Source organism: Coloeus monedula, assembly GCF_965178545.1.
Source record: "Coloeus monedula genome assembly, chromosome: 30".
Lineage (NCBI taxonomy): Eukaryota > Metazoa > Chordata > Aves > Passeriformes > Corvidae > Coloeus > Coloeus monedula.
Genome location: NC_138810.1, coordinates 4,000,935 through 4,028,634, shown reverse-complemented (window position 1 = coordinate 4,028,634; position 27,700 = coordinate 4,000,935). Strand labels below are relative to the sequence as shown.

The following is a 27,700-nucleotide window of genomic DNA, read 5'->3' as shown; positions in this document are numbered from 1 at the left end:
GGTTACTGGGAGGGAAGGTTGGGGTTACTGGGAGCACTGGGAGGACCCCAGCTCCACCCCCTCCCTTATCCCGCCTCTTTTCTCCCTAAATCAAGACAAGACCCCCAAATTCGGTAGCCACCCCCAAAATTCGGTAGCCAGGGACCATTTTCCTTTATTTAGGGCTCTGCTCTGCGGCCGGCGAGGGGCGAGCGCTCCCAGTGGGATCCCAACCCACGGCCATAAATGACAAAAGAAGGGACCCGCGGCTCCCGGACAGGAGCTCCGGGGCTTCCCACTGGCCCTGGAGATGGCCGGGGGGAGGAGAAGTTTAAAATTAGTAAAAAAAATGCCAATTTTGGGGCCATTTGGAGTCCGTTTCTGGGGCGGGGGCGTGGCCTCTCCCGCGTAGCCCCGCCCCGTGTTGCGGTGCTGCGTTCCTATTGGTTGGTGGGGCGGTGGGGGCGTGGCCCGAGGGGAAGGCGGGGTGTGGGAGGAAAGGGAGGGAAGTGGGGAAAATTGGGGAAAAATGGGGGAAATTGGGGGAAAAGGGGGGAAATTGGGGAAAAAGAGGGGGTGGGGTCACGGGAGAGTCTATGGAGGAGGGGCTTCGTGATTCGGGAGAGCGCGGATTGGCGGGAATCCGCCCGGGGGCGTGGCTCAAGGGCGGCCGGCGCTGGCGATTGGACGGAAGGAACGGAGGGGTCGGGACCAGCGGGGGCGCCGGACCCGGATTGGTGCGGACGCGGCGTCACTGGCAATGACGTCATTCCGGTAGCGCCATTTCCGCGTCGCGCCGGGCCCGCGGGCGCTGCGGTTCCAGGAACGCTCCGGGAGCGGCCCGGGACCCCCAGAGGCGCCTCGGAACCGCTCCGCAACCGCTCCGGATTCCTCCGGAACCGCCGCGGCTCCACCCGCGGACTCTCCTGCGCCTCGGCCCGGCCCGGGCCGCTCCCCGCCCCGCCCCGGGGCCGGCCGGGGATGCCGCGGCGCGGCCCGCGCCATGTGGTACATCATGCAGAGCATCCAGAGCAAGTACTCGCTGTCCGAGCGCCTCATCCGCACCATCGCCGCCATCCGCTCTTTCCCCCGGGACAACGTAGAGGATCTGATCGGCCGGGTGAGCCCCGGGGTCGGGACGCCGAACACGTTCCGCGGCCGGGCCGTGCCGCTTAACTCCCCCAAGGGCTGCGGGTCCCTCTGACGGGCACTGCCGAGCTGCTCCCGGGTGCTCCGGTCCCTGCGGATCCTCCGTGAGGATTCCCTGGAGGAGTTCTGGGTCCCGATACGGGAAGATTGGGGCACCTCCGGTTGGTTTAGGGACTCCAGGCTTTTCCTTCTCCCCTCCGGACCCCTGGGACTGGGGGGGGGGCGGTCTTCGGGGGTCTGCGGGCACCGTTTGGTGAGAATGAATTGGTGAAACGCAGCCGGGAGGTGGGACTGAGATCGGGAGCGTTCCTGCGAACGAATCCCCGGGATTTCTCTGAATTAACCCTTTCTGAAGGGATGGGAAGGGGGAATTCCTGACCCCGATGCGGTTCCTGCCCTCGGCAGTTTCTGCAAACAAACCGCCGGGATTTGTGTGGATTGACCCTTTCTGAAGGGATGGGAGGGGTGAATTTCTAACCCCGGGGGGGTTCCTGTGCTCCCCAGGGCGCCGATGTGAACTGCCTGCACGGCACCCTCAAACCCCTGCACTGCGCCTGCATGGTGGCTGATGCCGACTGCGTGGAGCTGCTGCTGCAAAAAGGAGCCGAGGTAAAGCTTTGGAAAAAGCAAAAACCGGTGAAAAACGCCGAGAAAAGGGGCTGAGAAGTAGGGAGGAGCTGATAAACAGCTGGGGTTTGAGCTGATGGGTTTAAGTTGGATTTTGGGAAAAAGTTCTTCCTCCAGAGGGTCACGGGGCACAAGCCCCAGGGATTGGGGTTTGGACAACGCTCCCAGCACAGGGCAGGATTTTTGAGTGTTCTGTGCAGGGCCAGGGCTTGGATTGGATGACTTTTGTGGATGTTTTCCAGCTCAGGATACTCCGTGGGTTTGTGTCCGTTCACAAAGTGGCACCAGGGGAAAGTTCATTGTCCCAGCAGGGAGGGAATTTTTCGGCTGAGATTTTGGGAGTGGAGGAAGGATTGAAACTAAATTTTCATGCTAAAATTTTGGAGGATGGGAAGCAAGAATTAGACCCTAAATTTGCTGGGGTTTTTTCCCCACTTTCCTCTGGCTGCTGGGCAGCTCCCACCCCAAACCCCTCATTTTCCCCTAAATTTGGGATTTGGGACCTGTGGCTCTTCCCTTGTTGCCAGGCTGAGCTGGGGCAGCTCCCTGACCCCGAAATCTTTATTTTTCCCCCCAGGTGAACGCCCTGGACGGCTACAACCGCACAGCCCTTCACTACGCAGCAGAAAAGGACGAAACGTGCGTTGAGATTTTATTGGAGTACGGAGCCAACCCCAATGCCCTGGACGGCAACAAGGACACGCCGCTGCACTGGGCGGCCTTCAAGAACAACGCCGAGTGCGTGCGGGCCCTGCTGGCCAACGGCGCCCTGGTCAACGCCCTGGACTACAACAACGACACCCCCCTGAGCTGGGCGGCCATGAAGGGCAACCTGGAGAGCGTCAGCGTCCTGCTGGACTTCGGCGCCGAGGTGCGCGTGGTCAACCTGAAGGGCCAGAGCCCCATCTCGCGCCTGGTGGCGTTGCTGGTGCGAGGCCTGGGCACGGAGCGCGAGGATTCCTGCTTGGATCTGCTGCACAGGGCCACGGGACACTTCGAGCTGCGCAAGAACGGGAGCCTGCCCTGGGAGGTGGCCCGGGACCCGCAGCTGTGCCAGCGGCTGACGCGGCTGTGCTCGGCGCCGGGCACGCTGCAGGCGCTGTCGCGCTACGCCGTGCGCCGCTCGCTCGGCCTGCGCTTCCTGCCCCAGGCCGTGCAGCAGCTGCCGCTGCCCGCCTGCCTCAAGGAGTACCTGCTGCTGCTCACCTGAGGGAGGGAGCCCTTCCCCAGATCGCTTCTCGCTCCTGGGAGAGGTTCCCCACTCACTTCGGGACCCGCCGGGTTCCTCTCTGTGGTTTTTGTTCTCCTTGGCCACTTGGGACCCTGCTGGCCCCTCACGCTGCCTCCATTTTTTCCTCTCTGTTCCCTCCATTTCCTGCCTCTGTCCCCTCCACTTCTTTCCCCTGTCCCCTCACGCTCCCTCCACTTTCTCCCTGTCCCCTCCCTTTCTCTCCCATCCCGTCCATTTTGTCCTCTCCATTCCTTCCCCTCTCCCCCCCATTCACCCTCCTGCAATGAACAATCACCCTCTGATGGTAAATTATATCCCAGCTGTTGGATTAATCTGGTCTTTCCCCTTTTTTAGGGTTTTTTTTTTGCCTTGAGAAAGGAAGGATTTTGAGGAAAATTCACCTTTTAGGAAGGGCCTGAGGCAGGAAATGAAGGGCTGGGATGCAGAGAAATCCTGTGGGAAGTATTGGCTGGAAATCAAAAGGTCCAGGTGTTTCTCCAGCATGGAGAGTGAAGTTTTCCCTGTTTATCCATAATTTTTATGCTGCATCAAAGGTGAAACCACCTCAAAAACCAAAGTTTTGCAGGGCTGGATTTCTTGTAGGCCAAGGAAATTCCCAGAGAGCTCCATGTGGAGCTGAGGGCTTCCCTCCCATCTCCCCAAGCTCTTCCTGAGGTTTCCCACCAGGAATTCACTCTTTGGTGTTGGTCTTGGGGTTTTTTTTGGAATCTGTTCCAGGATGCAGTGGAAGAGCAGCTCTCCAAGGTGAAACCAAGCAGCTAAAAACCACCATTGTTTTCTGCAAGGAACGTGGGGATGAAAACTCAAATTTTGCCTCTTTTATCCCTCCCTGTTGTGCTGGGCAGTGGAATCCTGAGGATCAGGAGGGATTTGGGGTCAGTGGGATCCAGGTTTGCCTTTCCACGGATTCACAGAGACCTGGAGCACTTGGATGAATGCTGAATTTATTCAAACATCTCCATTTTGTGACTTTTAACCCTAAAACCCTCAACCTCCACCACCCACCCTCAACTCATGACAACATCGCCTCTCAAAATCCCCTAAAATTGCCAAACCAGCCCCAAAAGCCTGCAGGAGAAGAGGGTTTTTGGGGTTCCCTGGGGGTGGCTGCTGTCCCTGTCACAGGGTGGCCTCGGGGACCAGGACCTTGCGGGTCAGGTGCTCCAGGTGCGCCGTCTCCGACGTGTCCAGCTCGATGTTGTACTTGGCCAGGATTTTGAGGATGGGCCGCAGCCTCAGCCACCACTGCTCCTTGGGGATGCGGTGCCTGAGGGGACATGGGGACAGGGACAGCTGGGGACATCTCCAGGGAGGATCCCAGGCTTGGTCCCACTTTCCCACTTTTGGTGAGAAAGGGAGGGAAGGGAGGGGCACGCACTCGAAATCCGTCTGCTGCCGCAGCTCGGTGATGGGCTGGAACACCAGGCTGCGCTTGCGCATCCCCAGCAGGCACGCCGAGTCAGCCGTGTTGGCGAAGATCCGCCCTGGGAGGGGGTTGGAATGTTTGGGAACCTCCTGGAGGCGAGTTAGGAATGTTTGGGGAACCTTCAGGGACGTGAGAGGGGAAGTTGGGAATGTTTAGGGTCCTCCAGGAGGGGAAAACCCGCAGGAAGGGAGGTGGAGGATGTTTGGGACCTTCCAAAAGCGGGGAACTCCTGCCAAAATCTGCGTGAGGGCCCTTTTGGGAACGTTTGGGAATGTGGGGTCACTCTGGTATCCCTTTGGGAATCCCCCCTCCGGCAGCACCCACCGTGCCGGGAGCACTCCTTGATCTTCCCAGTGATCCAGGCCACGGCCTTGGCGCCCATCTTGGTGCCGAAATTCCGGTCGAAGGGGGTGGGGCTGCCTCCCTGTGCCAGGAGAGTCTGAGATGAGCTGGGGACATCCCCTGAACCTGATCCCGTTTCCAGGGGGATCCCCCAAACCCCGATCCCATTCCCAGGGAAATCTCCCAAACCCCAATCCCGCCCCCGGGGGAATTCCCAAACCCTCACCCCATTCCCAGGGAATTCCAACCTGCTGCATGTGCCCCAGGATGTTCTTCCGGCAGTCGAAGACCCCTTTGCCCTCCTCGGAGTAGAGGTTGTAGATGAAATCCGTGGTGTAGTTCTCATTGCAGCGCTCGTTCCTACAGCGGGGGTGGGATCGGGGCCAAATCCCACAATTCACCCCATCCCAAAAAATTCCCTGATCCCAAACGCAGTCACCATGGTGAGACCCCAAATCCTCCAGTTCCCTAGATCCCAAACACAGTTCTCCCAACCCCAAATGCAACTCCTCAGATCCCAAACCACATCACTGTAGTGAGACCCCGATGGGAGTTCCCCATTTCCCTGATCCCAAAACCCTTTTCCCAACCCCATCACCACAGTGAGACCCCCGGTTCCGCTGACCCCAAACACCCCAATTCCCCTGATCCCAAACCCAACCCCCACGGGAGTGACATGAGGTCCCCCCCAGGTATCCCCACCCCTAACCAGGGCCCACCTGAGCACGAGCCCCCTCTTCACCGTGGTCTTCATCTTCTCGATCAGGTGATCCACGTTGGCCTGCAGGGTCGGGAGTGGGGTGGGGAATGGGGTCACGAATGGAGTAGGAATGGAGGCTGGAACAGGTTTGGGAATGGGGGTGGGAGTGGGGTGAGGAGTGGAGTTGGGAATGGGGTCGGGAATGGAACCCACTCATCCCATACCACCCTGGTGGCACCAGGGACAGGGCTGTCCCCACCTGCAGGTCGCGGCTGCTGAAGGGCTCCTCGTAGATATAGGCGGCATCAGCGCCGGCCGCCAGCCCGGCCATGGTGGCCAGGTAGCCACAGAAGCCGCCCATGGTCTCAATGATGAACACACGGCGCTTGGTGCCTGCGGCCGACTGCTTGATCAGGTCACAAGTCTGGAATGGGGCAGGGTTTGGGGTCAGGGGATTTGGGGTGCCCACCCCAACCATTTGATCAGGTCACAAGTCTGGAATGGGGCAGGGTTTGGGGTCTGACCATGGTGATGGTGTTGGGGATGTGGGATTGGGCTATAGGATCAGGGTCTGACCGTGGTGATGGTGTTTGGGATGTGGGATTGGGCTATAGGATCGGGGTCTGACCATGGTGATGGTGTTGGGGATGTGGGATTGGGCTATAGGATCAGGGTCTGACCATGGTGATGGTGTTGGGGATGTGGGATTGGGCTATAGGATCGGGGTCTGACCATGGTGATGGTGCTGGGGATGTGGGATTGGGCTATAGGATCGGGGTCTGACCATGGTGATGGTGCTGGGGATGTGGGATTGGGCTATAGGATCGGGGTCTGACCGTGGTGATGGTGTTGGGGATGTGGGATTGGGCTATAGGATCAGGGTCTGACCATGGTGATGGTGTTGGGGATGTGGTATTGGGCTATAGGATCAGGGTCTGACCATGGTGATGGTGTTGGGGATGTGGGATTGGGCTATAGGATCAGGGTCTGACCATGGTGATGGTGTTGGGGATGTGGGATTGGGCTATAGGATCGGGGTCTGACCATGGTGATGGTGTTGGGGATGTGGGATTGGGCTATAGGATCGGGGTCTGACCATGGTGATGGTGTTGGGGATGTGGGATTGGGCTATAGGATCGGGGTCTGACCATGGTGATGGTGTTGGGGATGTGGGATTGGGCTATAGGATCAGGGTCTGACCATGGTGATGGTGTTGGGGATGTGGGATTGGGCTATAGGATCGGGGTCTGACCATGGTGATGGTGTTGGGGATGTGGGATTGGGCTATAGGATCGGGGTCTGACCATGGTGATGGTGTTGGGGATGTGGGATTGGGCTATAGGATCGGGGTCTGACCATGGTGATGGTGTTGGGGATGTGGGATTGGGCTATAGGATCGGGGTCTGACCGTGGTGATGGTGTTGAGGGCGGTGTCGGCGCCAATGCTGAAGTCGGAGCCAGGGACGTTGTTGGAGACGGTGGCGGGGATGATGCACAGGGGGATGCAGAGCTCCTCAAAGCGTGCACGGCCCTCCACCAGCTCCAGCCCGCCCGTGAACGCCTGGGGGACAGCAGGGGACACTGACCACGCCCTGACCACACCCCCGGCCACATCCTGACCACGCCCTGACCACGCCCCACTGACCTCGAAGCCGCCGATGATAATGAGCGCGTGGATCCCGAATTTGCTGATGTTGGCGCTGATCTCCTCGAAATATTTCTTGGGCAGAGTCCTGGGAAGGGAAAACCCCCCTGGATGAGCCCGGCCAGGGTGGGGACTCCAAATGACCCCACACGGGGGGGGGAGTCACCTCTTGGTGCCCAGTTTGGATCCTCCCAGCCCCGTCCAGCTGCCCACGGCGTTCCAGCTGATCTCCTCCACCTGGGGGGGGGGGGGGGGGAAGAGAAACAAGGGGTTAATGGGGTGGGAGAAGGGTTTGGGGTCACAAAATGTCCCCTCAGCCCTCTCAGGGGGGTTACATGATGTCCCCTGGCATGGGGACAGCAGCAGATCAGACCCACAGTGGGGCTGGGGTTTGGACAGGGGTTAAACACCCCCATCCTGAGGAATTCCCGAGGCATCCCCATCCCTGCAGGGCACAGCTGCTTGTTCTAGGCCTTTTTCTCACACCCTTTTCCCACAGGGATCTCCCCATCCCAAAATCCAACCCCTCAAATCCATCCTGCACTTCCCAAACTCTTTACCCACCCTATTTTCCCGCTGGGATCTTCCCATTCAAAAACCCAACCCTTCAAATCCATCTCCAACCCCTCAAACCCATCCAGCACTTACCACCCCCTTTTCCCACCCCTTTTCTGTATAGGTATCTCCCTCTCCCCAAAATCAAACCCTCCAAATGCCCTGGGCACTCCTTTATCCCACAGGGATCTCCTCATCCCAACCCCTCTCTCCCATAGGATTCTCACCATCCCAAATGCCAGCCCCTCAAACCCATCCCAAACCCCATTCCCTATAGGAATCTCACCATCCCAAACACTTTCCCCACCCTTTTCCCACCCCGTTCTCCTCTGGACCCTCACCATGCCAAACACCAGCCCCTCGAATCCATCCCAAACTGCATCCCACCCCCATTCCCCTGCAGACCCTCACCATGCCGAATGCCAGCCCCTCGAAGCCGTCGTGCACGGCGAGCACGCGGTGGCCGTGGATGAGGCCGATCCGGACGGTTGCCCGAACGGCCGCGTTCATCCCCGCGGCCGGAGCGCCCACGTTCAGCACGGCCAACGTGTACCCGCTCTGGGGACAGGGACAGGGTTGGGGACAGGGGGCCCTGGGGACAGGGGACGTGTCTTGGGTGGCCTTGGGGATTGCGGACACAGGTCAGGTGGCCTCAGGGACAGTGATGGGATTGGGGTGGCCTGGAGTGACTTTGGGGACAACGGTGTGACCGCTCTGCGGGGACAGCAGACACAGCTGAGGTGGCCTTGGGGACAGTGGCAGGATTGGGGTGTCCTCGGTGGGATTGGGGTGTCCTGGGGAGGGATTGGGTTTGGATTGGGATGGGATGGGATGGGAGTGGGATGCATCCCTGGCTGAGATTGGGGTGTCCTGGGCTGGGATCTGTCCCTGGGGTGTCCTGGGATGGAACTGGGGTGTCCTGGGATTGGGGTGGGATCAGGGTGTCCCTGGTTGGGCCCCTCCCCGTGCCCTCCCCAGTGTCCCCTACTTTGGTGGCGGGCGGGCGGATGTGAGCCAGCAGCTTGTAGACGTCCCAGTTGTTCTGGAAGCTCCTAAAAATTGGGGAAATTAGGGTTTGGGGACATTTTGGGGACATTGGGGTGCAGGGATGGGGACAGGGAGGTGCCACCCACCGGCCCCGCAGCTTCAGCGCGTCCTCGAAACGTCCCTCATTCATGGCCGTGGTGACGTCCTTCGTCTAGGGGCACAGAGGGGGGTTGGGGTGGGATTGGGGTGTCCTGGGGTGGGATCAGGGTGTCCTGGGTGGGATTAGGGTGGGATCGGGGTGGAATGAGGTGGGATCTGTCCCTCGGGTGAGATTGGGGTGTCCTGGTATGGGATCCATCCCTGGGCTGGGTCTGGGGCCACTCCCGGTGTCCCCCCGTCCGCACTCACCACCTGCACGCACTCCATGAGGGGCAGGCGCACAGCCTGGTTGCCGGACAGACTGACCACACAGGCAGGCGTGTCTGGCGTCCCCTCCAGCAGCGCCATCACGGCTTCCACGCCCATCCTGCTGCCCTGAGGGGATATGGAAGGAGGGGTGTCACCTCTGGGGTCCCCTCGTTTGGGGTCGGGGTGAGGAAGGAGGTGCCCACCAGGATGCGGTCGAAGGCCGAGGGGGTCCCCCCGCGCTGGACGTGGCCCAGGATGGTCACTCTGGTGTCGTACCCCAGACGTTTCACCACCAGCTGTGGGGACACCAGGAGAGCCCTGTGACCGGCCCCAAAAGGGGGGAGAAGGGGATTGTCCCCTGTGTCCCTCCTGTCCCCTGTGCCCCCCCTTCCCACTCACATCCTTGATGTTGTCCGAGGTGATGGCCTTGCCGTGCTTGTCGATTGCACCCTCGGCCACGATGATGATGTTGAGCCTGGAGCCGCCGTCACGGGTCTGGGGTGACAACGGGGATGGGCACCGGGGGACATCCCTGCAGCCATCCCTCCATCCCTCCCTGTGTCCACTGTGCATCCCTGTGTCCACCCCATGTCCATCCCTCCGTCCCACCTCGGCCAGCCTCCTGCACAGGTGCTCCTCCCAGTCGTCCTCAGGGGGTGACTCGGGGATGAAAACCCAATCGGCACCGGAGGCCAGGGCCGTGATCAGCGCCAGGTACCTGAAACGGGGCCAAAAACACCTTTTGAGCCACTTCCCCCAATTTTTGGGGTGACAAAAGCCCCCCAGGTGCCACCAGGACGTACCCGCAGTGCCGCCCCATCACCTCCAGCACGAAAGTCCTCTGGTGGCTGTGGGGACAAGAAAGCATCACCCACCCAAAATGGGGACACCAGGGGCTTGGGGACAACGAGCGTGTCCCTGCCACCTCTGTGCCGTGGTGGTGATGGTGCCCACAATCTCTGTTAGGGTTTGTGTTTGGGTTAGGGTCAGGGTCAGAGTAATGGTCAGTGTTAGGGTTAGGGTCAGGGTCAGGGTTAGGTTTAGGATTTAGGGTCACCTCCTTGTCAGCTCTGCACTCTGGTGGTGGTGGCAATTTAGGGTTAGTATTAGGGTAAGGTTTAGGGTCTCCACCCCGTCACCTCTGGGCCGTGGTGGTGATGGCATCCACGATCTCCATGATGCGGTGCAGCGCCGAGTCGGTGCCGATGGTCATGTCGGTGCCGCAGAAGTCGTTGTCGATGGAACCCACCATGCCCACAATATTCAGGTGGCTCGAGCGCTGCGCCTCCTCTGCCGTGATGCCACCTGGGGAACGGTGGGCAGGAGGGGCACATCACCCCCAGTGGTCACTTGGGGGTAGAGGTGTCACAGAGGTTGTTAGGGGGGAAAAGACATGGCTTTGGGTGATCAAAAGCGCGGTTGTGGGTGACAAAACCCCACATTTTGTGTAGGACGCCTGGATTTTGGAACCAAACCTTTCTCTTTTGGAATCAAACCTTTACAGACCCCCTGTTCCCAATGTCAGGCCCCCCCCCCGAAATGTCCCCTTTGGCAGCAGAGGTTCCCCAAAGCTCCGTTTTGGGGGAAAACCCGGAATTTTTGGGTGGCCACACCGTGATTTTTCGAACCACACCCCCTTTTCCCTCTGTGTGCCCCCTTAAGCCATCTCCAACAGTGCCCCAAGCCTCCCGTATTAGGGAAAAAACTTACGTTTTTGTGTGCCAAAACCCCAAATTTTTGTGTGCTTTCGAGCCCAACCCTTTCCCTCTTGCCCCCCACCCTCTCCCCCACCCCAGGTGATTTCACGGCTCCCCCGGTGTTCCCCCGTACCAGTTTTGACCAGCTCTGCCACGAGCCCGCTCCACTCAGCCCGGAAGGTGTCAGCGCCGGTGAGGCTGCCGTCGCCGCCGATCACGCACAGGTTGGTGATGCCGTGCTTGGCCAAGTTCCGCGCGGCGCGGAGCCGCCCCTCGCGCGTGCGGAAATCCTGGCAGCGCGCGCTGCCGATCACCGTGCCGCCCTGGGGACAAAGGGAGCGGGTGGCCTTGGTCCCGTCCATCCACCCCTCTGTCCGTCCACCCCTCCGTCCGTCCCTCCGTCCGTCCCTCCGTCCATCCCTCCGTCCACCCTTCCCTCCCTCCTTCCCTCCCCCCCCCCATCCCAGCTCTGGTTTTGGGTCATTTTCAACTGAGTCTCAGCTCAGACTGGGACCAGTAAGGGACAAACTGGGATGAGGCCAGGAGGGGACCCCCAGTGTCCCCCTGTCCCTGTCCGTGTCCCTCACCAGCTGCAGCATCATGGACACGCTCTCCCACGTGGCCTCCTTGATGTGGTCACCACCATCCACCAGCCCCTGGTAGCCCTGGGGGGCAGAGGGGACAATGGTTAAATGACACCTTTTCCCACATTTTGGGGTGAGAATGTGGGATTTTGGGACTGGGGATGGCACTGACCTCATACACAAAGAACACCTTGGCCCCAGTGTAGATGCCCACACGCACCACAGCGCGCACAGCCGCGTTCATCCCTGCGGGACGCCACAGGCACTCTGCCACCCCCCCCCCGACACCTGGCACCCCCCAGACACCCCCAAAGCTGTCACCTCCTGTCACCGACCCCCCCAGCTGCCCCTCCCTTGGGGACACCCCAAATCCGTCCCCCCCCGCCCCCCCCCGGCTCCCCCCCTCGCAGCTGCCATCCCCCGGGTTATTTTTGCCCCGGTGACCTTTGGTGGCAGCGCCCGGCTGACAAACACGGGGGGGAGGGGACACTCCGGGGGGGCCCCCCTGGCGTGGCACCCCCCCCATGTCTGTCCCCCCCCCCGCCCCCCCACCCATGGGACCCCCGGGAAAACCCCAAATTTTGGGATGAATCCTTGGAATTTTGGGCAATCCCGATTTTTTTGCCTCTGTGCCAAAGCGCCACCGGTGTCCCCTTGGAGTCCCCTCCCCAAATTTTATCACCGTCGTTCCCCCCCCCCCCCCCCCGGCACCCTAAAACTCCCCCCGAGCTGCGCCCGACCCCAAAATCCCCCCAAGGTCATTCCCAAAACCCCAATCCAGGGAAAACCTCGATGGTTGTGGGATCAGAATCCCGATTTTTACCCCAAGAGAAGCCTCCCGCCTCTCACCCGCCCCCAAATTTTGTGGTCCGCGGGGTTTTGGTATGGCAGGGGATTTGGGATCCTGGGGGATTTGGGGAGTTTTGAGGGGATTTGAAGGGGGATTTTTAGGGATTTGGGGGGATTTGGGGTGGCGGGGGTTTTGGGATCCCGGGGGATTTGGGGAGTTTTGGGGGGAATTTGCAGGGGACTTGGGGGGATTTTTAGGAATTTGGGGGAATTTGGGGCGTGGCTTTGGATTCCGGAGGTCTTGGGGTCGTGGGCTTTGGGATCCCGGGGTTTGGGGTTTTGGGGTCCCTTACCCTGCGCGTCCCCCCCAGAGGTGAGGACGGCGATGGCTTTGCCGACCCCCAGGGTCTCGGGGTGCCGGGGTCCCGCGGGGCTCTGGGGCATTTTCCTGCCTGGAAAAAATCGGGAAAAACGGGAAATTCGGGCAGATCCCAAGGCGGGAAGGGCGGAAAGACGGCTCTGTCCCCCCGGGCGGCGCTGCCAGCGCAGAGTGGCACCGCTGGGGGAGGGACAGGGACAGAGACACGGGGATACCGGGACAGCCCCGCTGCCACCGCCGGGACACTCCCCCCCGGGGGCTCCTTACTGGGGCCCGTTTGTTCTCTTTACTGGTGCCGGTCTCTATTCCCTACTGGTGCCATCTGTCCTTACAGGTTCCAGTCTGTCCCTACCGGTCCCAGTTTGTTCTCCCTGTGCGAGCTACTCTGCTCTCCTTACTGGTGCCAGTTTTGTGTCCTTACTGGTCTGTAAGGCCAGTCTGTCCTCTCTGGTCTCAGTCCCCTGTTCCCAGTGGGAGCTGCTCTGTCCTCCTTTCTGGTCCCAGTCCGTCCTTACTGGTCCCAGTCTGCATTCCCTGTGGTTACTGGTCTGCGTGCCTTACTGGTGCCAGTTTATCCTCCTTACTGGTCCCAGTCCGTCCTTACCAGTCCCAGTCGCTGTTCCCTGTGGGATCTGCTCTGCACTCCTCACTGGTTCCAGTCTCCTTTCCTTACTGGTCCCCATCCCCATTCCCTGCCGGTGCCTCTCCCGGTTCCGGCTGGCTGCCGCCCCCGGTACGGGGGCATTACTGGTCCCAGTCTGCTTTCCTTATTAGTCCCAGTCCCCATTCCCTGTGGGACTTGCTCTGCCCTCCTTACTGGTCCCAGTCTGTGTTCCCAGTGGGATCTGCTCTGCTTTCCTTGCTGGTCCCAGTCTGTTCCCTGCTGATTCCAGTACCTCTCCCTGACCGGTTCCAGTACATCGCCGGTCCCGGTGCGGGGGAGTTACTGGTGCCAGTCCGGGGCCGTTACTGGTCCCGGTCGCTGTTCCCAGAGGGATCTGCTCTGCTTTCCTTACTGGTCCCAGTTCCCGTTCCCTGCCGGTGCCGCTCCCGGCTCCAGTTCAGCGCCGGCCCCGCTGCGGGGCCGTTACTGGTGCCAGTGCGGGGCCGTTACTGGTGCCAGTCCCCACTGCCCGCTGGGAGCACTGACCTGCGGGGCGCCCCCGGCTCGGAGCGGGGGGAAGGAAGGACAAGAGGAGGAGGAGGAGCGCGGCCAAGGAGAGCGCGGCCGAGGCCAGGAACCGGGACAGTCCCGGCACCGGCACCGCCGCCATGGCCCGGGGATGGCGCGGGGACAGCGCCGGGACCGCTCCGGGACCGCTCCGGGACCGCTCCGGGACACGGGCTGGGAGCCGGGATTGGCCGCGGGGAGCGGTGTAATGGGATCGGGGTAATGGGATCGGCGGCAGGGACCGGCTATTATGGGATCAGCTATTACGGGATCGGCTCTGATGGAATTGACTGTAATGGGATCGGGGTAATAGGATCGGCTGTAGGGTCCGGCTATTATGGGATCGACTGTAACGGGATCGGCTCTAATAGGATCAGGTATTATGGGATCGGCTGTAATGGGATTGGATGTAGGGACCAGCTATAACAGGACTGACTATAAGGAGAAACTGGAATGGGATCGACTATAGGGATAAACCATGATGGGATAAACTGGAATGGGATCGGCTGTAGTGGGATCCGCTGTAATGGGATACACACACACAGAGTGACGCCCTACAGGATGACATCCTCACAGGGTGATGCCCTCTGGGGTGGCACCCTCCCAAAGGGTGACCCCACACACAGGGTGACCCCCTGTAGGGTCACACCCCCGTCCACGGTGACCCCTCCTCTCTGCGCGGCCACCGTGGACCTCCTCCCCGCTAGGGGGCACTCTCTTCTCCCGGAACGCTTTTCTTCCTCCCCTGGTCTCTGCTCCACTTCCGGCGGCGCCTCACCCCAGCCGCTCATTTCCGCTTCCGGCGTCTCTTTTTCGCTGCCGCCGCCGAGGCCGGGAAAACGGCGCGCGCTCGGGACGCTTCCGGCCCCACTTCCGCTTCCGGTGGGGCAGCCGGGGCCGGCTGAGGGGAGCGAAGCGGCGGCGGCGGCTCCGGGACCTGGACCGAGCCCGGGGCCGGCTGAGGGCAGCGGCGGCGGCTCCGGGGCCTGAAAGGCTCCCGGACCCTGCTCCGCTCCCGGACCCTGCTCCTCTCCTTCCCGTTGCCCTCCCGCCGGACCCCGCCGCCGCCGGGCCTTTCCCGGTGCCCATTGCCGCCGGTCGTGCCGGTGCCCGGAGGCGAAGCCCCCGATGAGGATGGAGGCCCGGGAGGCGGCGCGGGCCCGGCCCGGCCCGGCCTTCCCGAGCAAGGTGCGGAGCGGTTCTGGGGCTGGGGGCTCCGGGGGCTCCCTGCTCCCTTTTCCAGCGGGGCTGGAGCTGCCTCGGCTCCTTTCCTCACGGAATTGCAGAAGGAGGTTTTGGGCGAGAATATTTTCGGAGTGTCTGGGACGATTGCCCGCCCCAGGGCGCTCCTCGGACACTCGCAGCCGCGGTTTCTCTGGGAAAACTCAGCCTGAAGACCCCAAAAGTCAAATCCTAAACCCGTTTTTGAGCTTTCCCGGTTTCTGGCGTGGGAATTGCGCCTGGAATTTGCCGGGAATGGGGAGCCCAAGTGGAGGATCCAGCCCGGGCCCGGAGCTGCCGGCAGAGCTGGGAAATTCAGGATTTGCCCAACGGTTTTTGGGTTCTTCCTGCTCCATTAATTCCTTCCGTAAAATTTGGGAGTTGTGAGTTCTGGGAGTTGTGAACTTCAGCAATTGCGGATTTGGGAGTTATGAGTTTCAGGAATTGTGACCTTAGGGAGCTGTAAACTTTGGGAATTGTGAATTTTGGGAATTGTGAATTTTAGAAATGATGAACTTCGGGAACGGTGAGTTTTAGGGAGCTGGGAATTTGGGGAATTATTAATTTTAGGAATTGTGAATTTTGGGAAGTATGAACTTTAGGAATTGTGAATTCCTGCCACCATTCCCAACCCAACCCTGGGAGCACCCTCCCCTTTTCCCAGTAATTTTCCTGGATTCCTCCATGACATTTTCCCACTTCCAACCGAAAAATGAGAATTTTTCCCATCTTTTTTCCCCAGTTTTTCCCCCCCAAACTCAGCAGCTTCTCCTGCCCGGCTGGGAACTCCTCCTGCTCTCTCAGCTACGCCCCAGGTGAGTTTTCCCTTTGGAATTTGGGATTTGGGGCTGTTTTCCCTAAAAACAACCCCTGGAGAGGGAAAATCTGGGGTTTTTTGGGAATTCCCGGTGGTTTCCCCTCAGAAACTCCTGGTGAGAGATTCCCAGGAGCCAACGGGCAGTGGAGGAGCTCCAAGCCCCGGGGGAGCCGAGCCTCCTTCCTGGAAACCCGGAAAACTTCCAGGTGCGTGTGGCAGATGCCCAAATTTCCATGTTTTATTTTATATTTTGGGGGATTTGGGGGATTGGGGGGGGGGCGTATTTGGGATTTTGGGGTTTTCTTTGGGATTTGGGGATTTTTGGGGGGTTTTACTTTGGGATTTTTTGGAGAGTTTGGTGGGGTTTTTGGGTTTTATTTGGGATTTTGGTTTCTTTGGCGAGGATTTTGGATATTTTTCGGGGGGGGGGCTGGGATTCTTGGGGATTATTTTTCTTTTTTTGGGGATTTATTTGGGAGCTTTGGGGGGTTTTAGTTGGAATTTTGGGCATTTCATCTCTCCTTTTGCAGTTTTTTGTGATTTCATTTGGGATTTGAAGCCGATTTTCAAGATTTACAACAAATCTGAGGTGTTTCTCCCTCCTTTCAGCGGGAATTCCGGCACTTTTGTGGGAAAATCTGCCCTCCATGGAGCCTCTTTTCCCCTCAAACCGGCCCCAAGCCCCTCCTGGAGCCGCCGCAGCCCCAAGAAGGCCCCGCGGCGCTTCCTGAGCGCAGCCGAGGAGGTGACAGGGCTGAGAATGGGGAGAATCCGGGAAAATCCGGGAAAACCCCAGGGATTTGTGGGATGGGGGCGGGGGGAGGCGGAGCTGGGGGCACTGCTGGGGTTAAACGGGAAATTCCTGGCATTTTCCAGCCCTAAATCCCGATTTTCACCCTTAGATCCCAAATATTTGGGATCTTGCTGGGGTTAAACTGAAAATTCCTGGGTTTCTACAGGCCTAAATCCTAATTTTTTGGGAACAGGAGAGATTGAGGCAGCTCTGGGTGCTCGGGTGGGGTTAAACTCAAAATTCCAGGCCTTTCCCACCCCTAAATCCCGATTTTTTTGCGATTTTTCTCAGCGTTGCCTTCGTGGGGTCCCACCAGATCCCTGAATTTGGGGGAAATCCCTCGGGATCAGCAAATTCCAAGGTTTTGAGTGGAGTTTTTTCCATGGTTTTTTCCCCCCAGACGGTGCGGGAAGAGGAGCGGGAGATTTACCGGCAGCTGCTGCAGATGGTGACCGGCAAGAGATTCTCCAGCTCCAAACCCTCCCCCCTGCTCCCCTTCCACCTGTGAGTCCAGAACGTCCCAAAACAATCCCCAAGTCCCAAAGAATCCCCAAATCCCTGTACAAATCCCAAAATCCCTGCCCAAACCCCCAGAAACTCTCCAGAAGCTCTTCCCAGATCCCTGCAAACATCTCCCCAAATCCCCAAATCCCTGCCAGAACCCCAGAAACCCTTCCCAAATCCTAAAAACTCCTAAAACCCCCTGCCCAAATCCCAAAAACTCCTCCCTAATCCCAAAAACCCTTCCCAGTCCCCCAAAACCTCTCCCCAAATCTCCCATTTTTTTCCTCAGGAATTTCCCTGACTGGGTTTTTGTTTTGCAGCTCCCGCTGTCCCCGTTCCGGCCCCTCCTTGCCCCAGGAGGCTCCCAGGGATGATCCCGAGGCGCTGGAAATTCCCAAAATTTCAGGTCCACTCCCACGTCCCCCAGAGCCACCCCGGAATTCCCAAAATCCCCCCCTGGGCCCCTCTCCGGGGTATCCCGGGGGGTTCCAGCCCCAAAATTCCACAGTCCAAGAGCAGCAGGAGGAGCAGGCGGCATCCAGTGCACACACTGAAGGTAAAAATTCCCACACCACCAGAAAAATCCCAGAAAGTCCCCAAAAACCCCCAAAATTCCCAAAATCCCAAATAAAACCCCCCAAAGATCCCCCAAATCCCAAAGAGAAAAAAAACAAATCCCAAATAACCCAAACCTTTGGGAAAGGGATTTAAATTTCACAGCCAATCCAAGGTTTTTATTCGGGATCGGGCAGGATTTGGGGTGGGAATCGAGGGGGACAAAATTCCAGGAATTTTTCCCACTTTTAGGGTCGGATTCCGTCATTTTGCTCAAGGTCAAGGATTCCAGGACTCCAGCCCCGAGGTGAGGGGCAGGAAATGGGGGGATTTTGGCGGGAATTTGGGGATTTTGCAGATTTTTGGGGAGGTGACAATGGAGAAGGATGGGGTGAGAATTTGGGACGTGAGGGAATTCTGGGGAAATTCTGGGATTTTTGGTCGCTTCCAACCCTCCTTTCTCCCCTTTTTCCAGCCTCCCCTTTTTCCAGGCTGAGCTATGGATCAAAGAGCTGTGAGTCAATATTCCCTGCTGCCTTTTCCTGGGAATTTTGGGGGTGGAAAAATGAAAATCTTTATTTTTTTTTAATCGATTTTTTCCCATAAAAATTCTGGCTTTTCCCAGGACCAGCGTCTACGATTCCCGAGCCAGGGAGAGGTGGAGGCAAATCGAGGAGCAGAAAGCTCTGGCCCTGCAGCTCCAGAGCCAGGTGGGAATTCCATGGAAATTTCTTGGGATAAGCAACCAGGAAAGGGAGGAAATGTTCCAGATTGGAAATGATGGAAAATCTTGGCACCGGGAGGGTGGTGAGGGCTTGGAAAAGGGCTCAGAATCCATGGAAATGGGGAAAAAAGGGGGATGTGGCCCTTGGGGACAGGGTCACGTGGCTCTGGAAGGATTAATTAGCTGATCCTGGAGATGGTGACCGGGAAGAGATTCTCCAGCTCCAAACCCTCCCCCCTGCTCCCCTTCCACCTGTGAGTCCAGAACGTCCCAAAACAATCCCCGAGTCCCAAAGAATCCCCAAATCCCTGTACAAATCCCAAACCCCCAGAAACTCTCCAGAAGCTCTTCCCAAATCCCTGCAAACATCTCCCCAAATCCCTGCCCAAACCCCAGAAAATCCCCAAAGACCTGCTCAAGTCTCCAAACCTGCCAGAACCCCAAAAACCCTATTGCTCCTAAATGCTTTTTTTTCCCCCGATCCGAAATGAGCCTGTGAGGAGGATGGCTGGGCTCTGATCCCAATCCCCAATCCCAAATGTGCTGTCCCCCAGCGCCTCCAGGAGCGGCAGCGCTCGGGGCAGGAGCTGGTGGAGCTGCAGCTGCGGGTGCCCCTGGAGAAGGAGATCCCGGTGACGGCGGCGCCGCAGGGGCCCGAGCGCGGCCGGGAGCCCGAGGGCGACGAGGAATTCCCGGAGATCACCGAGGTGGGGCTGGGATCCCGGAGAAACCGGAGCGTTCCGGGAATTCCTGGGGTCGGGGCGTGGGAGCAGGGCTGTGCTCCTTCTTCCCACTGGGTTCTTGTAGGGAATTCATGGTGCAAGGGGCAAAAAGGGAATTTGGGGTTACATCCTTGGGGATTTGGGGTTACATCCTGAGGGATTTGGGGGTTACATCCTGAGGAATTTGGGGTTACATCCTTGGGGATTTGGGGGTTACATCCTTGGGGATTTGGGGTTACATCCTTAGGGATTTGGGGGTTACATCCTGAGGGATTTGGGGGTTACATCCTGAGGGATTTGGGGTTACGTCCTTGGGGATTTGGGGGTTACATCCTGAGGAATTTGGGGTTACATCCTGAGGGATTTGGGGGTTACATCCTTGGGGATTTGGGGTTACATCCTTGGGGATTTGGGGTTACATCCTGAGGAATTTGGGGTTACATCCTTGGGGATTTGGGGTTACATCCTGAGGGATTTGGGGTTACATCCTTAGGGATTTGGGGGTTACATCCTGAGGAATTTGGGGTTACATCCTTAGGGATTTGGGGGTTACATCCTTGGGGATTTGGGGTTACATCCTTAGGGATTTGGGGGTTACATCCTTGGGGATTTGGGGGTTACATCCTGAGGGATTTGGGGTTACATCCTTGGGGATTTGGGGTTACATCCTTGGGGGATTTGGGGATGAGGAAGAGCAGGAATTTTCTTTGCCCTTCCTGCAGGAAGTGGAGAAGGAAATCGAGCTCCGCTCCCTCTTCCCATTCAATTTTTGTTGGGAATTTATCCTTCAAGGGGCAAAGGATCAACCTGTCCTATCCTTTTGTAGGGAGTTGATTTTTAAGGAGGAAAGGATGAATTTGGGGGTTAAACCCTTGGGGATTTGGGGTCAGGAAAAGCAGGAATTTTCCTTCCCCTTCGGGCAGGAAATGGAGAAGGAAATCAAGAGCCTTTTCCGAGGAGGGAACCAGGACGAGGTGCTGAGCGAGGCTTTCCGGCTCACCATCACCAGGAAGGACATCCAGACCCTCAACAACCTCAACTGGCTCAACGATGAGGTAAAAACCCCCAAAATTCCCATTTTCCACCCATTTCCGGCAGCTTGGAGCAGGAAAATGGATGGGTTTGGTGCTGGGAGTGGATTTGTGGGTTGGTATTCCCACCCCGGAGCAAAAACTCCATTTCAGAGGGGAAAGCTCTGAAAAATGTAAAGAATTGATATTTCTGTGGGGAATGAATGCTGGTGGGAGGATGGGATTGATGTGAGCAGGGAAAACAACAAGTGAATCTTAAATGCAGACTTAAACAAAGGCAGATTCCTAAAAATCCTTGGATTTTTGGAAGGTTTTAATGCCTTAGAGCTGAAATTTTTGAAGGTTTTACTGCAAATCCCCCTTTTTTGGGGGGTTTATTCCCTAATTTTACACAGGGCCACAAATCCCAACTTCCCATAAAAAAAATTCAAAAATATCTAGAAAAAATTTAAAATCCTGGCTGTTTTTCCCTTTTTTTGTCCCAGATCATCAATTTCTACATGAATTTGCTGATGGAGAGGAGCAAGGAGAAGGATTTGCCTGCAGTCCACGCCTTCAACACCTTTTTCTTCACCAAATTAAAGACTGCAGGGTACCAGGCTGTGAAAAGATGGACAAAAAAAGTGGATATCTTCTCCGTGGATCTTCTCCTGGTGCCCATCCACCTGGGAGTGCACTGGTGCCTGGCCGTGAGTGCTTGGATTATCCCTGAAAATCCTCGCTTCGGGATTTGAGGCCCAAAATTTCTTGGTTTTGAGGGATGCTGAGGGGAAAAATTTGAACTTGTGGCTCAAATCAAAGCCCTGAAGTGAAATACAAAGGTGGGAGCAGTTTTGTGTGGGGCTTTTAGACCTTAAATTCAGCTTGAAGGTCATTTTAGGGAATTGATTCCCTTGGGAAGATCTGATTTCCCCGTTCCCACCAACTCCTGCTGCCACAGGATCTTTTTAAAAAGATTTAGGCCACAGATATTTCACTTTTCCCCCCTCCTTTGTCCCCTCCCCTCCCCCTGGCTCCTGGGATCCTGCGGGGATTTTCAGCTCCTTTAGCAAAAACCTCCTCGCTTTATGAATTGCTGCTGAAATTATTAGTGAGTTCCATGGAAAAGAGTTAATTCCCACCAGAAATGGGGTGGGAATGGGGAAGGAAAACACCAAAAACCACCCAGGTTTGGGGCCTTCAGAGGTGGGCAAAACTTTGTGAAAAAAATAGTACTTAATGGATAATAATAACTATAAATAACAGAAAAATAATATTGGAGGCTGATTGAGACATTGAGGGGGTAAAAAACACAGCAGGAAACGGGGATTTTTGGGGGGAAATCCTCTGGTGGGAAATTATCTGAATTTTTTTTTGCTGGCAGGGAGAACTCTGGAAATTTTTTTGCCCTTTTTCAGGAGTTTTTCTCTGTGCAGGTGGTGGACTTCAGGAAAAAAACCATCACCTACTACGATTCCATGGGGGGGATCAACAGCGAGGCCTGCAGGATCCTGCTGTGAGTGGAATCCTCCCCTCGGGGCTGTTCCCAGAGAAAATCCCAGTCCTGCTTCCCTGGCCTTGGAAGGAACCACTGGGCCCAGCTTTGGCTCCCATTGGGGTCATTTTTGGCCCCTTTTAGGGCCATTTTTGCTCCCTTTTTCAGGCTCATTCTCCCCTTCCAGGACCTGGAAAATTCCTGCTCTTCCCTGGAATTCTGACCCACAAATCCCAGGAATTCTCTCCCTTTTTTTTTTTTTTTTCCATGAGATTTGGCCTCTCCTGATACAATTTCAGATTCTTTGGGGATTAATCTGTAAATCCCAACCCGGAATCTTTGGGAATGGGCCAGACAGAGAAAAAACCTCAGAATTCCTGGTTTTCCATGAATTCCAGCTTTTCCTGCTCCCTTTCCTGCAGGCAGTACCTGAAACAGGAAAGTTTGGATAAGAAAAGGAAGGAATTCGACACCAATGGATGGGCCCTGCTAAGCAAGAAGAGCCAGGTTTGGACACCCCAAAATTCCCAAAAAAACGTGGGATTTCCTTGGATTCCCCACCCTTTCTGGGCCCTTTTTAATTCAGGGATTCCTGGGGAGAAAAGGAGGCAGCAAATCCCAAATCTTGGGAGAGGGTATTTTCCACAGGGATGGGATCAAGGGGAAGGAAGGGTTTAGGTGGGATTTGGGGAAGGTTGGAACACAAAAAATCCTGGAATTCTGGGACCTTTCCAGTTTTTCCAGCAGGAGATTCCACTGGAATTTCCCTCAGATTTCACTGGAATTTCAGGGATTTTTGGGATTGCCCTGGCCCTGGGGGTTTGGGAGCTGCAAGAACTTGGGAATGTTGGGAATGTTGGGAATGCTGTCCCATAATCGAGGTTATTCCTGGAGGCTGGGAATCCGAAAAAAAGCGGGAATTCCTTGGGGAGGGGGAGGGGGGAGAGAAATGGGATAAATTTGGCTGAGTTTTCCCCAGATTCCGCTGGAATTTCGGGGATTATGGGGATTCTCCCAGCCCTGGGGGCCTGGCAGCCGGGGCGCTGTGGGAATTTGGGAATGCTGAGTCCCGTTGCCCGCAGGAGATCCCGCAGCAGATGAACGGCAGCGACTGCGGGATGTTCGCCTGCAGATACGCCGAGTGCATCTCCAAGGACAAACCCATCAACTTCACCCAGGTACCGCATTCCAGGGGCTGCCCCTTCCCACAGCCCCAAATTCCCGCTGCTCCCAGGCCCCCCCCCAGCGCCAGGAAAATCCCCCAAACCCCTGAAATTCCAGCAAGATTTCGGGGAAATCTGAAATTTCTCCCCCATTTCCTGTGGTCTTTCCCCCAGGAAGATCCCAAATGGCTCCTGATTGTGGGACAGCATTCCCAGATCCCAACATTCCCAAATTCCCTCCACTCCCACCCCCCAGGGCCAGGAAAACCCTAAAATCCCAGCAAAATCTGGGATACATTCCACCATGTTTTACCTGAATCCCAAGAAATTCCCACTTTTTCCCCCCATTCTCACAACCCCTAAGCCCCAAATTCCCCCCATTTTCCCCAGTTTTCCATGGAAAAAGAGCAGGAATCTGTCCCTAGCTGAGCAAACCCTGACTGAAATTCCCATTTTTCCTCCCCAAATTCCCGAAGCAACACATGCCCTACTTCCGGAAGAGGATGGCCTGGGAAATCCTGCACAGGAAGCTCCTCTGATGCTGGAAAAATCCTGAAATTCCACGGATTTGGATCAGAAAAATCCCGGGATTCTCCTCGGGACGCAGCCAAGGAACTCCGGGTCCTGCTCTTCCCAAAAAAACCCCCTGGGTTTGGGGGGAATAGAAAAGTTTGGAAGCACAGTTGGGATTTTTTGGAGGTTTTTTCCCTCTTTTTTGCGATTCCAGGATGGATTTTCCCACCTTTCTGGCTGCTGGGATGGGGGAGATTTGGGAATTTTGGGCTTTTTGGAGCTGGATTTTTGGGAAAAGGGAGGCGCTTCCGTGGATTTGGGTTGGGAAAATCCAGATTTGGGAAAAGCGAGGGAAGGCTTTGGTTCTGAAGGGAACTTCTGGAAATCATTCCCATTTTTTTCCACCTCATTCCCAAAGTTTGGGGATTTTATCCATGGGAAAACCTGGATTGGGAACCCTGGGAATAAGTCCTGCTTAAATCCCATTTTTTCCCAATTTTTCTTCCCAAATTCCCTCTTTTCAGCACAGTTTTTTCTGGGATGAAGCTCCGGAATGCCGGAATTCCCAAACTTCGCATTTCCAAGGGATAAACCCCAAAACCTGAGCTAAATCCTGGATTTTTGGGGAATTTTTGAGAATTTTCGCCTCCCTTTGGAGCTGCTTCATCCCCACAGCTCCCGTTGCTTTTTCCAGCTGCTTTTCCCACTTTTTCCTGGAAAAAAACCCTCCCAAATCCCAGGAACTGCAGCAACGACAGGAAAAGCTCCAAAATCCTGGGAATTCCTTCAATTTTTCCCCCAAAAACCAGGATTTATCTGGGGAGCTTTTCCAAAAAAAAAAAAAAGGGGATTTTGAGGCCTTTCCCTGGATTAATTTATTCCTGATTTTTTTTTGGAGCTTCCCAAGCCTCTGGATCTGCTGTTCCTGGTGGAAAAGAAGATTTTTAAGAAGAAAAGTGGGAAAAAATCCCAAATTTTTGTATTTTCCCTCTCCCATGGGAGCAGGGAATTTTTTCTATTTTTCCCAAGCTGGGAGCCGAAGTTTTGTACTGAATTCCCAAATTTTTGGAGCCCTTTTTCCTGGTTTTTCCTGGCCCTTTGTGTCCCTTTGTCTCAAACCAGGACAGATCCTAAATTCCCTCCCGTTTTATACCGGATTCGTTTCCTACTTTTTTTATCTTTTATTGGAATTAAAGCTCTGGGAAAAAAAACCCTAGAATTGTGGAATTTTCCTGCTTTTTGTTCTCCTTGGGTGGGAATCCCGGGAAAAGGGGTTGGGGTCGTTCATCCTCAGCCAGAGAAATCAGGGAAAGTGCCCCAACATTTCAGAAGAATGCTCCAAAATCCAGAAAAAGTGACTCAAAATTCAGGAAAAATGCCCCAAAATCCTGGCAAGTGGCTCCGTGGCCACCAGAAAATTCCAGGGATCATTTATTGCCACCCAATTTTTGGGATCAGTCGCCCTATTCCAGGGATTTTCAGGTCACCTTGGCTTTTTTTCCTCTTTTCCGGATCCTCATTCCTGGATTTTGGCCCGGTTTGTCCCAAAAAAGTCTCTGGAACTCCTTAAAAACCTCCTGGCTCTCAGTGCCCCCTTCAGCCGCTCCTGGGCATTTTTGGGAAGGCAGGAATCACCCGGGATGGGGGGAACTTGGGAAAAATGCCCCAAAACCTGGGAATGATGCCCAAAATCCGGGAAAAACACCCCAAAATCCAGGCAAGATGTCCCGAAACCCGGGAAAAATGCCCCAAAACCCAAGAAGATGCCCCAAATTCCATCAGCAAATGAGCCCAAATTCCACAGGAATCCCCAAAATCCTGGCAGGTATTCCCTCTTCCCCCCCCCCACCAGGTGACAAAAGTCCCTTCTTGTCCTCTCCCCCCTCCGGATCCGTTGCTATTTTTACAAAAATTCCCAGAAAAAGCCAGGATTTGGGATGAAGGAGCCCTTTGTGGGGCTGCAGCTGGGCTTGGCAGCGGCCACGTCAGGTAAACTCCAGCTCTCCTGGGAATCCTCAAGATCCCAAAAAATCCGGGCCACGGAGCCCCTTGTGCTGCCTGAAAAGCAGGAAAGTGCCCCAGAAGACAAAAAGATGCCCCAAACCCAGGGATACCTTCCCCAAAATCAGACAAAGATGCCCCAAATCCCGGAAAGATGCCCCAAAATCTGGGAGAGGTGCATCAAAACCTGGAAAGATGCCCCCAAAAAATCAGATTCCCTGAAATTCAGGGTTGGGAGCCCAAATTCTGAGCTGGGACACCCCAAAATTCAGAGCTGCCCCTTCAAACCCCCAGTTTGGGGTAATTTTTGGCATAGTTTTGGGTAATTCTGGGTCAATTTTAACCCCAAACCAGGCTTGGGGCAGAGCTACCCCTCCAAACCTCAATTTGGGTCATTTTGGGGTCATTTTTAACCATCCAAAGCCCAATTTTGGGGTAATTTTGGGTCCTTTTTAACTCGTTGGAGTAACTTTGGGGTCATTTTGGGGGAACTTTCAGGTAATTTTGGGTCATTTTTAACCCCAAACCCTCCAGGTCGGGGCTGCTCCTCAAAACCCCTATTTTGGGGTCATTTGGGGTCATTTTTAACCCCAAGCAGGGGCAGGGTCCTCACACTCCAGGAGCCTCCTGATCCTAATTGCTCCTAATGACTCCCCCTGACCCCATTAATCCCCTGCAGGCCTGAGCCTTCATTAATTAATTAATTAACCTGCAGCCCCGCTGGGCTTTTTTCTGCTTTTTCCCAAAAAAAAAAGCCCAAAAAACCCCAAAAATAATTTTAAAAAAATCCCTGAACCCAATCTCCCTTCAAACCTTGGGACCCTCAGCCCAGCCCCCATCAAAAAATCCCTTCTAGGGTCAAGGGTTTTTTGGGATTTTTGGTGGTTTTGATTTTTTTTTATTTTTTTTCCCTGGATTTATTTATTTTTTGGGATTTTTCCGGTTCTGGGACACAGGGGTGGCTTTGTCCCCGTGGCTTTTGGGGCCCTGGCTCAGTGCCACCCCAAATAGGTTTTTTTTTGGGATGGGGGGATGGGAGAATTCGCCATCAAAGGATCCTAAATCCCTTTTTTTTTCACCTCTTCCTCACTCCAGCCGGGGAAAAAAAATAAAGGAACTTTTAGGGTTTGGAGCCGGATGAAAATCCTGAATTTCAGGCAAAAAATCCCAAATTTTGGGGAAGGATCCTAAAAAATTAAAGGGTGAAGCAACTCCGCCCTGCTCAGAGCGACCCTGGGGGAAAAAATTCGGGAATTCCAGGGGAAAAATCCCTAAAAAGACCCAAAAAAATCCCAAAGAATCCCCCAAACCCATTCACTGAATTCCCAACATTTCACCCCAAAATCCCAGAATTTCTCCCCAAATTCCTGGGGTTTCACCTCAAATTCCCATGGTCTTGCCTCCAAAAAATATTAAATTTTTTTTTAAATTAAAAGATACACAAAAATATAAAAGAATACACGAAAAATATATTAAAAATACCCCCAAAAAAATTAAAAAGACAAAAAATGTACCCCTAAAACATTAAAAAAATACAACCCCCCCAAAAATTAAAATCATGCAAAAAAATACCCCAAAAATAGAGAGAAAACAACAAAAAATATCTAAAAAATATCCAAAAAGTCAAAAAAATAAAAATAAACCATAAACAATTTTAAAAGAAATCAAAATAAATCAAAATAAAAGCCCCAAAAAATTCGCCGGCAGGGCCCTGAGCTCCCCCCCTGCTGCCTGAAAGGATCCCTTTGTACCTTTCCCTAAAAATCGCCTTTTCATCCCAAAAAAGGGGGAGGAGGGTAAGGAGGAGGAGGAGGAAGAGGCCGCGCTCGGGGAGGGGAAGGGTTTGACCTCATCCCGCAAAAATTCCCGGTTTTTTTCCCCATTTCGGGCCCCTTCCCACCTTTCCAGGGGGGAAAAAGGGACAAAGGGGCTCTGTGCCACCAAACCCCCCAAAAATGGGGAAAAACCGGGAATTTGGGGGATTTTCCCCACCAGGAAAAGGAGGAGAAGGAAAAATCCTAAATGGAAAAATGGGATTTAGGTCCTGGATTTGGGAGTTTGGGATTTTTATAGGGATTAGAAGCAGATTTTACGTCCCTAAAATTTTTAGGGGGTAAATTCGCCTCAAAATTGGGATTTCTGTGGGGTTTGGGGCCTTCGAATTCGCTTTTTTCACATGAATTCGCCCCAAAATTGGGGATTATTGGAGTTTTTCGTCCCCTAAAATAATCAGTTTGGGGCTCAAAAAATAATTTCGTTTTTATATTATTAAATATTAATTTTTAATACGAAATTTTATGGGATAATTAAAAATATGGAGCGAAGTGGCTGCAAAATGAGGAGGAAAAAGTAAAAACTGGGGGGGGGGGGAGCAAAGATCCTTTTTGTGCTCCACAATCCCAAAAGGATCCCGGGAAATATTTGGGGCCAGATCTGAGGTTATTGAGAGGTGCCAGAGGGAAAAAACGGAATCTGGGGAGTGTTTGGGTTGA

At 55.2% G+C, this 27,700-nt stretch overlaps 3 protein-coding genes across 4 annotated transcripts; 2 read left to right on the top strand and 1 right to left on the bottom strand.

Annotated features, from left to right (window-relative positions):
- Window positions 1-763: 763 nt before the first annotated feature.
- ASB8 (ankyrin repeat and SOCS box containing 8) lies at window positions 764-3,792 on the top strand. Its single transcript, XM_082298942.1, has 3 exons — window positions 764-1,099; window positions 1,633-1,737; window positions 2,333-3,792. The coding sequence occupies exons 1-3, from the start codon at window positions 983-985 to the stop codon at window positions 2,963-2,965; spliced, it is 855 nt and encodes a 284-aa protein (XP_082155068.1). The 5' UTR covers window positions 764-982; the 3' UTR covers window positions 2,966-3,792.
- Window positions 3,793-3,934: 142 nt separating this feature from the next.
- PFKM (phosphofructokinase, muscle) lies at window positions 3,935-13,822 on the bottom strand. The gene is made up of 23 exons (XM_082298941.1): window positions 13,670-13,822; window positions 12,494-12,592; window positions 11,524-11,597; window positions 11,355-11,432; window positions 10,901-11,090; window positions 10,210-10,375; window positions 9,874-9,918; window positions 9,680-9,788; window positions 9,470-9,565; window positions 9,274-9,366; window positions 9,071-9,196; window positions 8,809-8,873; window positions 8,664-8,727; window positions 8,087-8,233; window positions 7,287-7,357; window positions 7,121-7,208; window positions 6,884-7,036; window positions 5,735-5,899; window positions 5,495-5,556; window positions 5,024-5,135; window positions 4,758-4,857; window positions 4,386-4,491; window positions 3,935-4,274 (listed from the first exon to the last, which is right to left on the bottom strand). Exons 1-23 carry the CDS (start codon window positions 13,791-13,793, stop codon window positions 4,127-4,129), a joined length of 2,481 nt encoding a protein of 826 aa, XP_082155067.1. The 5' UTR covers window positions 13,794-13,822; the 3' UTR covers window positions 3,935-4,126.
- Window positions 13,823-14,520: 698 nt separating this feature from the next.
- SENP1 (SUMO specific peptidase 1) lies at window positions 14,521-24,403 on the top strand. 2 transcript variants are annotated; one of them, XM_082298968.1, is made up of 16 exons: window positions 14,521-14,878; window positions 15,654-15,726; window positions 15,835-15,934; window positions 16,338-16,473; window positions 16,922-17,025; window positions 17,346-17,581; window positions 17,833-17,887; window positions 18,056-18,094; window positions 18,206-18,290; window positions 18,859-19,011; window positions 19,950-20,081; window positions 20,543-20,746; window positions 21,473-21,552; window positions 21,954-22,038; window positions 22,617-22,709; window positions 23,171-24,403. In XM_082298968.1, exons 1-16 carry the CDS (start codon window positions 14,819-14,821, stop codon window positions 23,231-23,233), a joined length of 1,698 nt encoding a protein of 565 aa, XP_082155094.1. In that variant the 5' UTR covers window positions 14,521-14,818; the 3' UTR covers window positions 23,234-24,403. The 2 variants fall into 2 exon arrangements, with proteins under 2 accessions (XP_082155094.1, XP_082155093.1); XM_082298967.1 differs by having other exon boundaries at window positions 22,614-22,709.
- Window positions 24,404-27,700: the final 3,297 nt, after the last annotated feature.

Coding starts and splice junctions, on each gene's coding strand:
- ASB8 (XM_082298942.1), top strand. CDS start 983: ATGTGGTACATCATGCAGAGCATCCAGAGCAAGTACTCGCTGTCCGAG. Junction 1,100..1,632: donor TAGAGGATCTGATCGGCCGG/GTGAGCCCCGGG, acceptor TGTGCTCCCCAG/GGCGCCGATGTGAACTGCCT. Junction 1,738..2,332: donor TGCTGCAAAAAGGAGCCGAG/GTAAAGCTTTGG, acceptor TTTTCCCCCCAG/GTGAACGCCCTGGACGGCTA.
- PFKM (XM_082298941.1), bottom strand. CDS start 13,793: ATGGCGGCGGTGCCGGTGCCGGGACTGTCCCGGTTCCTGGCCTCGGCC. Junction 12,593..13,669: donor GAGCCGGGGGCGCCCCGCAG/GTCAGTGCTCCC, acceptor GATTTTTTCCAG/GCAGGAAAATGCCCCAGAGC. Junction 9,367..9,469: donor CCTCGGACAACATCAAGGAT/GTGAGTGGGAAG, acceptor GTGTCCCCACAG/CTGGTGGTGAAACGTCTGGG.
- SENP1 (XM_082298967.1), top strand. CDS start 14,819: ATGAGGATGGAGGCCCGGGAGGCGGCGCGGGCCCGGCCCGGCCCGGCC. Junction 18,095..18,205: donor GAGCTATGGATCAAAGAGCT/GTGAGTCAATAT, acceptor GGCTTTTCCCAG/GACCAGCGTCTACGATTCCC. Junction 20,082..20,542: donor TCAACTGGCTCAACGATGAG/GTAAAAACCCCC, acceptor TTTTTGTCCCAG/ATCATCAATTTCTACATGAA.